Here is a 15,407-nt window from a genome sequence, read left to right as displayed (position 1 = left end):
TAGACAAGCAGATAATAATATGGCCTACTGTTTTGATTCTGCTACTTAGTGCCGAGTTGCCGACCAAGAGAAACTGATTTGATAGGTCGATTTTAATTGAAGATCACTCTAAATCTCCTCCAGCTGTTGTGAACAGCACGTTGACGCCAGCTGATCGATGTACTTTCAAATCGGAAGTTATATTTGCCGACTAGGTAGAAATTTGTTGTTTATAAGTTTCATTTCCGTATTGATAGATATTACTTTACAAAAAACAATATGTATATGAGTTTCCACCTTATCAATACAAATTTATTTTACATTAAGCAAGTAAATATAGTCAAGACTAGTTTCGACCCCTAGGGGGTCATCCTCAGTTGACAAGCGTTAAAAATATATTGTTTACAAAAACATCACATGTAGTGGTAAAAGCTTAAATTAATTTGAACCGATCATTAATGTTGGTATGTCTGGTACATGATTGACTAGTGTGCATCATCCATGAAGACACATATTATTTTTTATGCTACCCTACCATCCAATTTTTTTTAGGTTATACAATGTGGAATATACATGCATTTATGCAACTCAACAGTGGCAAGTTTAACAATGTACATTTAAAGTTGGTTCATAAATTACACATTGGCTATTGATTAGGACATTGGTTTGAACACTTTTGACTAGAATATCAATGTAACACCTTACTGGCATATATCTTAGATGCTAAAATCAGTTTGTAAAGCCTGTTACTCTTGATTGAGTCTTAGTATAAAGTTAAAATTTTAAATGAAAACTATTTGCTTAGTATAGGCATTAAATAATGCTGTTAAAATGGACGTAGTGGTAAAAGCTTAAATTGATTTGAACCGATCATTAATGTTGGTATGTCTGGTACATGATTGACTAGTGGCATAATCCGTGAAGACACATATTATTTTACATGCTACCACCATCCAATTTTTAGGTTATACAATGTGGAATATACACACATTTGTGCAACTCAATAGTGGCAAGTTTAACAATGTACATTTAAAGTTGGTTCACAAATTACACAAATTGGCTATTGATTAGGACACTGGTTTGAACACTTTTGACTAGAATATCAATGCAACACCTTACTGGCATATATCTAAGATGCTAAAATCAGTTTGTAAAGCCTGTTACTCTTGATTGAGTCTTAGTATAAGGTTAAAATTTTAAATGAAAACTATTTGCTTAGCATAGGCATTAAATAATGCTGTCAAAATGGACATCTAGCTAAAACAGTGGTATATGTATGTCATATATGCCTGGTTAAAAACACATTACATTAATGTTATTGATATGTGGTGCAACATGTACATTGTTTTGGTACAAATCAGTGGCGGCCGGTCAGTACGTGCTACCGGGCTCCAGCACGTAGCTTGGAACTGTAAGGAATATTATTTATGTACAGTACAATTATCCTGGTGCCTTTTCGTTGTTTTGAGTACGATATGAATTTGTGTTTTGTGAAAATCAGGACGAGATCTGTCGAACACCTAGCGCCGTTCTCCCGGGGAACAAGGCTCGTGCTCATGTGAAGTGAGCCCTTGCCTGTAGCCTGAAGGAAGCAATACGCAGGCGCAGCCAAGCTTGCAACACTCCCCCTAGCCGGCGGAGTATACCGTAAACCGGGATCAACTTTCACTGATCCCGTTTATAGTTACTTTCTCTCCCGCAAGGGGGTAGAATTACTCGATGTCTCCTGCTACCCTTATGTTCACGGCCGACTTGATGCGTCGCTCTAGCTAGCTCCTTGGAGCGCAGCGAGGGATCCAGTCGGCCGTGCTTATGTTGAACGTGGTAAGCGAATCTGCCACTAGAGAGTAGCATCGTCTGGGCTCGAAAGTAAAGCGTAAGTGGAGGCAATATATCTCACACATGCTTATTAAAATATCCATCTTCCTTTTGTGTCAAAAATAAGGAATTCGTAGGTGAGTCAAAGAATCTTTGACTGACCCTAAATGTTATCCCGCATTACAATGCAATTTACTCTGGTGAAATGAAATAGCGTATGGCTTTTAGTGCCGGAAGTATCCGAGGACATGTTCGACTCGCCAGATGCAGATCTTTTGATTTGATGCCCGTAGGCGACCTGCGAGTAGTGATGAGGATGAAATGATGATGAAGACAACACGTACACCCAATGATGGTTAAAATTCCAGACCCTGCCGGGAATCGAACCCGGGATCCCTGTGACCAAAGGCCAGTGCGCTAACCATTTAGCCATGGAGCCGGACATTTACTCTGGTAATAGGGGAGGCCTCAATGAATCAGTTGGCAGCTCTTTCAGTTGCTTTGTGCGGTTTTGATTCCTGATATATGAATACAGCTTTTTCCATTTTCCTTTGTGGTCATTACCCTCTTGAAGCATGCCATTCATATAATTCTCTTTTGCTTCCCTTTTCACTCTATTCAGTTCCGTCATTAGCTGTTTTCTCGCGGTTATATTACTGGTGCGTGTTTTTTCTGTCATTGTGTTAGTGCTAAAGTTTATACGAAGATTTATCAAATTATTTATCCACTGCAGTGTATATAAAGTGAAATTAAATTAGTGTTCGTGGGGATCTATATTCCCACGATTCTATTTGCACTGATGTAAGTTGCGCCATTAGGTTAGTAAAAACAATATTTCTCCAATGAATTATTTATCTCGTAGACAGTTGTCGAAGAATTCATCTGCTTCCAAATTAATGTTGTTTTTGTTTGTTCTGAGTTATAAATTGTGATAAAAGTTGTATTATTATTATTATTATTATTATTATTATTATTATTATTATTATTACCAAGTTTGAAGTATGCGTTGTTCATCAAGGCAACATGCATATTTAAAACAGCGTATTTAGCTTGTTTTTTGTAGCACGTAGGACGATTTTTTCACGAGCCGCCACTGGTACAAATGGGGAATTTTTCATAACAGTCTTAGATATAGTGTTCTAATAAAATGGGTCTGTAAAAATATTTATATGTACAAAACAGTTAGCATTTTAATAATCCGCTGTAGATCGGGTAATGCTTAGATATATATCTGGAGATATATTAGGCAGCTACTAATGTTGGAGTTATTAGAAATATTAATGGAGCATGTTTTCCATCCGTATGTCGTGATGTTTCTGGTTGGTGACATTTGTCAGAATGTGTTGAAATTATGCGTCTTGATGCACGTTGATTTTATCGTGGAAGCGTATATGTTGTAAAAACAAGGTACAGTATCTGGAAATAGAAATAATGAGTGTGATAATGGTGTGGTATGAAAGTGTGATAGTAAATCGTATGTCGTTTTACTTACGTAAGGTGTTGGAACCGTGCGTTCTTTGTAGCTGCCTGTTGGGATCTGATACGTGTTGCTCTGAGATTGTAGTTAGCGGCGGTAGAGGGGAGGTTTGGGGGGATGGGTGGAGTGTTAGTGATGGGAGTGGGGTTAGAGGGGAGGAAGTCTTGGGGCGGTTGATTTGAACATATAGATTTTTGTTTACTTATTCTTTTGATGTAGAAATCTTTTAATAAGGGAATTACTGCATGAAAAAGATTATTGTTTCTGTCTATACTTTCATTTAGGTTGGAGTTCGGGTTCACGTATTTGTCTAAATTTATGTAAAATTCTTCTATTATGCTGAGCAAGGGACTTTTTGGATTCATACTGAGGATTTGCATGTCGTTCTTAATGTCCGTGAAATTATGTTTTTGATCGTCAGTGTGCTGACCCATTGCTGAGAAGTGTCTGTGTTTGACGGCGTTGACATGTTCATTATATCGTATTAAAAAACTTCTACCAGTAAGCCCTACATAGCTGGCTCGGCAGTCGTTGCATTTGAGGCGATAGACTCCTGAGTGATTGTATTTATTTATGTTATTAACTGATTTGGAATTGTATAGTATGTTGGTGTTATTGCGTGCAGTTTTATATGCTATTTTTAGGCCTTGTTTTTTGAAGATATTTGTTATGGGATGTATATGGTTATTGTTGTAAGTAAACAGTGCATATTCTTTTTTATTTTTGGTGATTCTGGTTAACTTGGTTTTAGGTTGGTTTTTGACTTTGTTGATGATCCGGTTTATCATTTCTCTTTTATATCCGTTTTGTTTTGCTATTTCATGGATTGTGTTTAGTTCTTTATTTAGATTTTCTTTTGAAAGTGGAATGTTGTATGCTCTGTGAATCATACTATAGTATGCAGCTCTCTTATGAGTATGTGGGTGGGTGGAGTCTATCTTTATTGTATTTGATGTGTGGGTAGGTTTTCTATATATGTTATATGTTAGGTGGTTGTTATGTCTAGTTATGGATATATCTAAATAGTTTATGGTGGTGTTGTATTCAGTGTCCATGGTAAATTTAATATGGGGATCTATTCTATTTAGTTGTTCTAAGATTATGTTTTCATTAGTATGTCTATTGTCCATGATTATAAATGCATCATCGACAAATCTGCACCAATAGATAATATTTTCTATTTTTTTAATTTCTTGGTGTTCTAAGTAGTCCATATATATATCAGCTATTATGCCTGATATTGGTGATCCCATGGGTAATCCTTTCTGTTGATAGATAGTGTCATGGAACTTGAAATAATTATTATTGATAGCAAATTGTAAAAGTTTTATAAATTCATCTATTTCCAATTTGCTTAACTTACTGTGGTTATAAAGATTGGATTCTATGATAGTGATAGTTTTTTGTGTGGGTATATTAGGATACATGTTTGTTATATCATATGTTGCTAGCTTGTAGAAGTGTTCTATTCTTATATTCTTAGTAATATTGCAAAAATCTATTGAGTTTTTAATGGTTTTATTTGCTTGAAAGACATAATGTTTTTTAAGGAATTTTTGTATGTATTTGGATAATTTATAAATAGGGCTTGGCCTGTAGTTTATTATGGGTCTCATAGGAATGTTGTCTTTATGGATCTTAGGGTAAGCTTTAACTGTAGGTATCCCTGGATTCATGGTGATTAATTTTGTAGTTTCCTGTTCGTTCAAGAGGAAATTGGTGTTTTTTAGGAGAGTTTTTAAGTTTTTTTGGATACTGTTAGTGGGATCTTTAGTCTTAATTTGAAAAGTTTCATCTTGAAAGCAGGTTTTTGTTTTTGTTATATATTCCTCTTTATCCATAATGACTGTAGTGTTTCCTTTATCTGCCTTTGTTACTATTAGGTTATTTTGCTGGATTTTATTTTTGAGTACCTTAATTTGTGTTTGGTTTGTGATATCTTGATTCTGAGGTTTTTGAGTGATCTTATCAATATATTGTGGTAGTGTTTTTTTAATTTCATATCTAATTTCATTTTGTTTTTCTTGGGGTATTTTGTTTAAGGCATCTTCTGTTTCAGTAATAATAGTGGCAATATTTTCAAAAACAGAATTGTTTTTCCAGTTATGTTTTGGTCCCTTGCTCAGTATAGTTGTTTCTTTTTCATTGAATATTGTGTTAGTTAGGTTTTGGAGTGGGGGATGGAAAATATGTTGGTTGTTGTCAGTAGAAATAGTAGTATGTTGTCTATACTGTGTATGATTGGTTTGGTTTAGTGATGCCTTAAGTGCGTTGAGTTTCTTGTTGAGGGTGTTCTGCTTCTGTATGGCTATATTTTCTATCTTTTCGTTGGTTATTTGTTGGAAGTTGTTCCAGTATGTGTGTGGTAGTTCATGTGAGGCTTTGAGGTGTGTTTCATACATTTGTATGTTGAGGTGTTGTTTCTTTCTATACATGAATTTAATTTCTTCCTTAAGCGATATTCGGTTTGTTTCGTTTTTTGTATTTTGGGTTTGATAGGTACTTCTATGTTTATTATTATATTTCCTAAGAAATTTAGGAGTTAGATTATTTAGTAGACATTGTTTTAAGAAAGTGATGTTTTTGACAATATTTGTGATCTTCCTCCCCTCTAACCCCACTCCCATCACTAACACTCCACCCATCCCCCCAAACCTCCCCTCTACCACCGCTAACTACAATCTCAGAGCAACACGTATCAGATCCCAACAGGCAGCTACAAAGAACGCACGGTTCCAACACCTTACGTAAGTAAAACGACATACGATTTACTATTACACTTTCATACCACACCATTATCACACTCATTATTTCTATTCCCAGATACTGTACCTTGTTTTTACAACATATACGCTTCCACGATAAAATCAACGTGCATCAAGACGCATAATTTCAACACATTCTGACAAATGTCACCAGCCAGAAACATCACGACATACGGATGGAAAACATGCTCCATTAATATTTCTAATAACTCCAACATTAGTAGCTGCCTAATATATCTCCAGATATATATCTAAGCATTACCCGATCTACAGCGGATTATTAAAATGCTAACTGTTTTGTACATATAAATATTTTTACGGACCCATTTTATTAGAACACTATATCTAAGACTGTTATGAAAAATTCCCCATTTGTTCCAAAACAATGTACATGTTGCACCACATATCAATAACATTAATGTAATGTGTTTTTAACCAGGCATATATGACATACATATACCACTGTTTTAGCTAGATGTCCATTTTGACAGCATTATTTAATGCCTATGCTAAGCAAATAGTTTTCATTTAAAATTTTAACCTTATACTAAGACTCAATCAAGAGTAACAGGCTTTACAAACTGATTTTAGCATCTTAGATATATGCCAGTAAGGTGTTGCATTGATATTCTAGTCAAAAGTGTTCAAACCAATGTCCTAATCAATAGCCAATTTGTGTAATTTGTGAACCAACTTTAAATGTACATTGTTAAACTTGCCACTATTGAGTTGCACAAATGTGTGTATATTCCACATTGTATAACCTAAAAATTGGATGGTGGTAGCATGTAAAATAATGTGTCTTCATGGATTATGCCACTAGTCAATCATGTACCAGACATACCAACATTAATGATCGGTTCAAATCAATTTAAGCTTTTACCACTACGTCCATTTTAACAGCATTATTTAATGCCTATACTAAGCAAATAGTTTTCATTTAAAATTTTAACTTTATACTAAGACTCAATCAAGAGTAACAGGCTTTACAAACTGATTTTAGCATCTAAGATATATGCCAGTAAGGTGTTACATTGATATTCTAGTCAAAAGTGTTCAAACCAATGTCCTAATCAATAGCCAATGTGTAATTTATGAACCAACTTTAAATGTACATTGTTAAACTTGCCACTGTTGAGTTGCATAAATGCATGTATATTCCACATTGTATAACCTAAAAAAATTGGATGGTAGTAGCATAAAAAATAATATGTGTCTTCATGGATGATGCACACTAGTCAATCATGTACCAGACATACCAACATTAATGATCGGTTCAAATTAATTTAAGCTTTTACCACTACATGTGATGTTTTTGTAAACAATATATTTTTAACGCTTGTCAACTGAGGATGACCCCCTAAGGGTCGAAACTAGTCTTGACTATATTTACTTGCTTAATGTAAAATAAATTTGTATTGATAAGGTGGAAACTCATATACATATTGTTTTTTGTAAAGTAGGTAGAAATTTACCGATATTTTTCTTAAACAGTCTTAAAATGTTAAAGGGTATGCGTACCCCCGTGTTCCACCTGAAGAAAAAGAAAGCTTTGGTTCCTTCTCCCTATCTTTACCATTGTTCAGTTTATATTAATAATAGTAATAATCATATGGCCTCATGTGCCATGTTCAGGCATTTTGAATTACATTTTGGCTGCTTGCATATCATTGTGTCTAGAAAGCCAAGAATATCAGCTGATAGGATTCGTTGTGCTGACCACACGACACATGATGTGTAGCCCATCGGGCTGAGCAGCGTAGCCCAAGGCCCTTTGGGGCTGTTGCGCCATGTGGTTTGGTTTGGCATATCATTGTCGATCTTCCACTTGACTAGATAGCAGAGGTTTCTGTTGGATGATCTCTGGCTGAATTTTAATTAATTTTGTTGTGTAAACACCAAATACGTCATGAGAGATCTTTTTCATGCTAACGTCATTGAGCATAATGCCAAATTAACTGTTCTTGACCCTTAAAAAGTATGATTAAATTTGCTGGTTTTTATCCCATGATCTTGGGATCCAGAGGCTGGCACTCTATTGCTGGTCAACGGAAGAAGCTGAAGATCCCTGTGTGTTGTTTCTTTAACGGTTATTACTGTCAAATTTTTTCTCTCTTTATTGGATCCACTTTTCCCTAGTTCTGTCTCGTTTTCTGTGATTAAAACTTTTTAAACACCATTTCCTCTTCTCTGTAGCTCATCATCTTCATCATGATGAACTCCTCAGCTAGTCGCCATTAGTTTTTCTTTTATATTCATCGAGCGAGTTATCTGTGCGTTTAGGGGTGTGCAGCTGTGAGCTTGCATTCAGGAGGTAGTCCACTGTCGGCAGCCCTGAGTATGGTTTTCCGTGGTTTCACATTTTTACACCAGGCTGTACCTTAATTAAGGCCATGGCATCTTTCTTCCCACTCCTAGTCCTTTCCTAGCCCATCAAGGCCATAAGACCTATCTGTGTTTTGCAGCATAAAGCAAATTGTATAATAATAATCCTTTATATTCAGGGAAAATGACAAAGTATAGATTAGCGATGATAAGCATAATTGCTATGTTTTATACTCGCAAAATCAGATTGTGTGATTTATTGTGTATGTTAACATAATGTTGTACAGGTGGTAGTATCCATCATGAATATTCAGATTACCGGGCGAGTTGGCCGTGCGCGTAGAGGCGCGCGGCTGTGAGCTTGCATCCGGGAGATAGTAGGTTCGAATCCCACTATCGGCAGCCCTGAAAATGGTTTTCCGTGGTTTCCCATTTTCACACCAGGCAAATGCTGGGGCTGTACCTTAATTAAGGCCACGGCCGCTTCCTTCCAACTCCTAGGCCTTTCCTATCCCATCGTCGCCATAAGACCTATCTGTGTCGGCGCGACGTAAAGCCCCTAGAAAAAAAAAAAACGAATATTCAGATTGATGTTTTCACAGCCTGTATTAATAGATATGATAATGTAGCTTTTGGGCTATTGCCATGTCAAGAAAACAAGGAGAAATTCTTCACATTTCGCAGAGACTTTGCTCCATGTCTTCAGAAGGAAAACTCTTTTGTCCATAAGGAAGACTTCTGTGATAATGACAGTTTGAATTTGAGAATACTTTACCATCGGTCTATTGTAAGTGATACTCTCGTTTGTCACCAGATGGCTCAATGTGCCTTCCGAATAAAATGTTTGCTGTTCGGTATGTATGTGCATTGAGAAATAGACAGTAAGGTCATCAGATGAATCAAAGATGATGGGAAAGGAATGTGTAACAGGAAATAAATAAAATAAAGTGCAGTGACAGACTGAGAAGGATAGAAGAATAGAGATGAGGATGAAAATAAAAGTGTGTAAAAAAGAAGTTGAGGGGGTGGATAGAAAAAGAGAAATAAGTGTGTGCAAGTGGGTGGGTTGGTGAAGAGGGTGTGGGGAGCGGAAAGGAGGACATACAGCGAAGTTGAAGATGGTTCACATTAAGCTGTCATACTTTCATAAGTTGTGTACAACTGTTACTGTATTATTATTATTATTATTATTATTATTATTATTATTATTATTATTATTATTATTATTATTATTATTATTCATCTAGTGTCTTCAACTTTGTTAGAGTATGGCCTTCTTCCCCTTGCCCCAACTCACACACATTTTTCTTGTCTTGTTTTTCCCTTTTACACTTTTTTTCATCTTCATTTCTATTTTATTCTTCTTTGTCAGTCTTTTATTGTACTTATTTATTTTACAACATTCCTTCCTCATCGTCTTTGATTCATCTGATGACTTTGCTGTCTATTTTGCAACACACATATGTATTGAACAGCAAACTTCTTAATTGGAACTAAGAGGGCATCATCACTTCCCATTCGGAAGGCATGCACACTTTGAGCCATCTGGTGATGAACAAGAGTACCACTTAAAATAGACCAACGGTAAAGTATTCTCAAATTCCAAACATAGTTATTAGAGAAGTCTTCCTCGTGGACTGACAAGTTTTTCTTTTAAAGGTGCAAAGCAAAGTCTCTGCAAAATGTAAAAAAAATTCTCCTTCAATTGTTTAACATGCCAAAAGCCCAAAAACTGCATTATCGCATCTATCAAAAATATTGTTCAGTCTCTAAACATTAGGTAATATTTAATATATTATTGTTGTAGAGTCTCCAGCGATTCCTGCGGAAGGAGCTACGGCCTGTGATGGTGATGTTTTACGCTCCATGGTGTGGGTTCTGTAAACAGCTGAAACCAGAATACTCGTCTGCTGCCTCTGAATTAAAGGGACATTCCGTCATGGCAGCCATTGATGTGAACAGGCCAGAAAATGCAATAATCAGACAACAGTACAACATTACTGGCTTCCCCACACTCCATTATTATGAGTGAGTTTCATGAGGTTGTTCCTTAATTAATGACTAAAGAACAAACATCTCCTTTAGTTTCTCTCTATGTTGAGTTACTGCTATTTATAGAAAACAATTCCCATTTTTGTTGGTAAAAGAAATAGTTGTTACCCAAATTAGCTGATTAAATCAATGAGTGAAAACATGGTTACAAATTAGAATAATTCAAAAACAAGGTTTTTAAGACATTGAATGTATATGACACACAAAATTGCCTGCTGATTATCACTGATTTGCAAACACATTCCTTGTGTATGTCACCAGGATTGAAATCAGCCCAACATTTTTGCACCAGGCAAATGCTGGGGCTATATCTTAAATAAAGGCATGGTCACTTCCTTCCCAATTGTAGCCCCCTTTACTATCACATCGTTGACAAAAGACCTGTCTGTGTCGGTGTGACGTGAAACAAATAAGAAAAACACTCTTGTTGCCCTACTGTTGTAGTATGTAGGGTAATGTGAATTTATAGTTATAGTAGATAGGTAGATTAAGCATACAAGTGGTAGACGACAACGAAGAAGAAGACTTATGTTGCAGAAAGTAGCATTGGTCCTAGGAAGCAGATAATGTGAGATAAAAGTTCCATTGTCCGAAGTACAGTTCGTGGTTGAAAATTTTAAGTAGGAATAATGTCTTGCATATTTAATTTTGATGCCGTAATCAGCTGGCAAAAGCAAAGTTCAACTGGGGCAGATGGCCCAATGAAGAATCTAATGTCAAAATAACATTATGATAGGTCTTGCTCATCAAATAATCTGAAGAATTATAGTTCAGATGGTAATGACTATATAAACGTAGCACAGTTGTTCGGTGCTCCACCACTCCAAGACGAAGGCAGACTCAATTTTAGGGTGGTGGAGCCAGAGAATATATAGCGGTATAGAAGCGTCGAGAAGAATAGAGAAGCTGAAAGCCAGTATGTTCCAGAAATAAGAACATCATAATCACGTGTCCAATAGAGGTTAGCACAAGCACACACAGCAAGTGGAGAAGAAGACGTTGCAGTCACATGATGAATGGAGTAGGCAGACGGCAGGTGAGCAGAGCAGTAGAGTGAGTGAAGCAACGGCAGTGTTGTCGGAGAAAAGCAACATGCGAAGGTAAGAAATACATGTAGCATGTAGAGGAGATTGTAGCACTCTTCACAATTATTTCTAGTGAAATAATACAGAATTCCAAGCTCTCAAAATCCATTTGTTAAACAGTTATCATCATCATCATCATTTCCCTTTATCCAGCTGTAGCCGGGTAGGGGCAAATATGGTTCCTCTCCACTTTCTTCGGTCTTTCCACCCCTCCTCCTCCAACACTGCGTCCCAGCCCTTCCATCTCGGTCATGGTCGTTCACGGCCTCTCCTGCCTTGCATTTGCATTTCCATAACTTTTTCTTGACATTCTTTCGTCACTCATACGCTTTATGTGCCCAAACCATCTTAGTCGGTTCTTCTCTATTCCATCATTCATTTTTTCCACTCCAATTTCTTCCTGGATTTTCTCATTCCTTATTTTGTTTCTTCTACTCTTCTGTATCATACTCGTCAAGAACTTCATTTCGGCTGCCTGTATTCGACTCTGATCCTTCTTTGTCATTGTCCAAGTTTCTGCTCCATAAGTTGTTATGGGTACGTAATACATCTTGTACATAGTTTCCTTTGCTTCCATTGGCACATCTTTGTCCCATATCATGTTTCTTACACTATGATAGAAACAACTTCCAGCTTGAATCCTCTTACTAATCTCAGCATCCAGTCGAGCATTCTTCATTAATTCACTCCCCAGATAGTTAAATTTTTCCACTACTTCCAGGGGCTTGTCTGCAAGGCTAATCTGACCTTTCCCTTCTTTCTCCCCTTTAGTCATAACATACTTATTTTCAATCCACATTCTTCGATTTTCCCATTCACCACATCCAACTGTTCTTGAACCTTCCTGTCGTCGTATCCCAAATCACAATATCATCTGCAAATAACAACATGTTCATTTCTCTTCCTCTATATGCTGTTTTTGCTGTTCTTGTGATGTCATCCATTACTATTGTAAACAGGATTGGTGATAGAACACTTCCCTGTCTCAGCCCACCAGTTATTTTGAACCAACTAGTCCTGCCAACTTGTGTTTGCATGCAACTACAACGTTCCTTGTACATTGCCATGATCATTTTTTTTTTCCCCCTGTGGGTGGGGGCGGTAGAATAACACCCACGGCATCCCCTGCCTGTCGTAAGAGGCGACTAAAAGGGGCCTCAGGGGCTCTGAACTTTAGAGCGTGGGTTGGCGACCACGGGGCCCTTAGCTGAGTCCTGGCATTGCTTCCACTTACTTGTGCCAGGCTCCTCACTTTCATCTATCCTATCCGACCTCCTTTGGTCAACTCTTGTTCTTTTCTGACCCCGACGCTATTAGGTTTGCGAGGGCTAGGGAGTCTTTCATTTTCACGCCCTTTGTGGCCCTTCTCTTTCTTTGACTGATACCTTCATTTTTCGAAGTGCCGGATCCCTTCTATTTTTCCCTCTGATTAGTGTTATATAGAGGATGGTTGCCTAGTTGTACTTCCTCTTAAAACAATAATCACCACCACCTGATCATTTTTATTAATCCCTGTCCAGTTCCTTTTTGCACCAGACTGTCCCAAACTTTAGTCCTGGGGACACTGTCATATGCCTTTTCATTGTCAATGAATGCCATCACCATATCATTCCCGTACTCCCATTGCTTTTCCATTAGTTGTCTCATAATGAAAATTGGGCTCTATTGTTGACCTTCCACTTCTGAAACCAAACTGATTTTCCTGTATCTGATTCTCCATCCTCAACCTTATCCTACTTTCCAATATCCTCTCCATTATCTTAGCAACATTGGATATTAGAGTAATTCCCCTGTAGTTCTTCAATACTTTCTTATCGCCTTTCTTGAAAATTGGGATGATTATTCATTTTTGCCAATCATCAGGGACCTCCTTATTCTCCCAGGCAATACTGAGAACTTGATATGTCCACTGCAGGCCTACAGTTCCAGTTGCCTTCATCATCTCCACTGAAATTTCATCTATTCCAGCAGTTTTTCCATTCTTCATCTTTCTTACAGCCATTTCAATTTCATTTATTGTAATTTCTTTATCCATTTCTTCATCAACTAATTGCCTTTCCTAGTCATCCATTGAATGACTGTCATCATTTCTTATGTTCAGCAACTTCTGAAAATACTCTCTCCATCTATTCTTATTTCTTCTGGCTTTGTTAATAATATGCCGTCTTCATCCCTCACAAATCTGGTGTTTACTTGATCTCTCTTTTTGTTTCTAAGGGCCGTTTTCCCCAAATGAGTTTAAACTAGGTTTATTTTAATCTGGTTTAAGTCTGAGTTTAAACTAACATTCATTTTCCCCATATTGGTTTAAACTTTGTATCAAGTTTAAACCTGGCTCAGAGTTAAACCTTCTATATTGTTGGTTTAAACTGCTGTTTATATTCAACTTTCTTGACATTTTATTAACGTATCTGTGATTTTCCTAATAGAAGGGTTAGTTTTGACTACCAGTACTGCAGCACTTTAATGAAAAACGTACGAAAATTATAACCTAGTATTAGCATTAGAAAAATGGGAGAATTTATTGAAGTCTTTGGTTAAATAGGAAATAATTTTGATGTGCAAGAGAGGTTAAGAAGCCGCGTTCCAACAAAAGTTTACAATCTTGGAAAATCGGATGTAACGGAGTTCTTTGATGGATTTATAATTCATAAGCGAACAGCAAGGATTGTCTAGTATCGAAGAAGGATTCATTTAAAACGTCAACTGCATGAAATAATGCTATTTTGCTAGAAGCAATAATTCTGGTTGCTTTAAGATATGATGCAGCAGGCATTTTTTTTATTAACAACGGGGACCACAGACCTTAAATTGCAGTCTCCTTATAATATTATGTACTGTAAAATACTGTTCGTGGTATGAATACTGTAATGTGAAGCATAAAAATATTCCTACATAAGTCGTGTAATATGTCCGCTCTTCATGCAGTACCTGGTGGCTGTGGTCGCTAAAGCGTGAAGTCGGCATCGTCCGAATCCGTGACAAGGCGGTTCGAATCTAATTTGTCGAAAATATTTTTACCATCAGAATGTTGACCGGCACGGTAGGAGAGGCGGTGGTATACAATTTCTAATCGCTGGATTATATATTTATAGGATCAGAAAAACAATAAAGTATTTCATGCTTGCTAGTAAACTTGTAATAGAATAGATTATAGTTAAGAATGTTTCATCGTATCTATTGCCAGCATACCAGCAATAGAAATATTAATGCTATAGGGAGAAGAGTATTATGCATACAGTACGACATATCGCGAACTTGGTTATGTTATAAACGAATATGGAATCAAGTAATACATCTCCAAATAATACATCCTCAGTGGTCTGTCTGCTGGATCCAAGGTTTGTGAGATTGATCCCGGCCGAGGGCGATGGATTTTGATAGGAGATAGATCCCGAGCATGCTTGGAATTTGTTTACTTGAAATTCACATAAATGTTGATTTTCTGAGGAAAGGAATACCGTAGGCCTATTGCTGAAAGACCAGGATTTTAATATTTCAACGTTCCCGTGTGTTCCGTAAGACAATACAGACATCAAAAGACACGTATTAGGCCCACGGTACTTGTTTATGGTAAAGCATGACAGAGAAAAATAAGAAATAAAAGTGCGTTCCAATAAATTGTAGACAGCAATAGGTAGAATTATATGACACAGCACTTCGCACAAATCTAAACAGTTTATTTATCAGTAAAGCTAATATCCCGCCGAATTTGTTCTTTATTCACTACGTACGATAGCATTAATTCGCCACAAACAGCTGATATTATTACAAAAATGTCGGTCATTGAATTACTTGGCTCTGATTGGCCAATTCCAATCGACCGTGCCTTCGACTATTCCTTCAGTGCAGCCAACGTTAGCGCCAACGACAGCTCGCCCGTTTAAACTAAACGAGTGTCAGAAA

The 15,407-nt window shown here is 36.9% G+C and overlaps 1 protein-coding gene across 1 annotated transcript in view; it reads left to right on the top strand.

Moving 5' to 3' along the window:
• Positions 1-15,407, top strand: part of LOC136858025 (protein disulfide-isomerase A5) — a 268,246-nt gene that overhangs the window by 128,988 nt on the left and 123,851 nt on the right. Inside the window, exon 4 of the mRNA XM_067137231.2 lies at positions 10,172-10,392. Within this exon, the coding sequence (XP_066993332.1) occupies positions 10,172-10,392 (221 nt within the window). The remainder of the gene's footprint in view (positions 1-10,171; positions 10,393-15,407) is intronic.

The sequence above is a fragment of the Anabrus simplex genome, chromosome 1, assembly GCF_040414725.1.
Source record: "Anabrus simplex isolate iqAnaSimp1 chromosome 1, ASM4041472v1, whole genome shotgun sequence".
In the NCBI taxonomy this organism is placed as follows: Eukaryota; Metazoa; Arthropoda; class Insecta; order Orthoptera; family Tettigoniidae; genus Anabrus; species Anabrus simplex.
The sequence above is the reverse complement of the archived record's forward strand: the minus strand, read 5'-3'. Positions and strand labels throughout refer to the sequence as shown.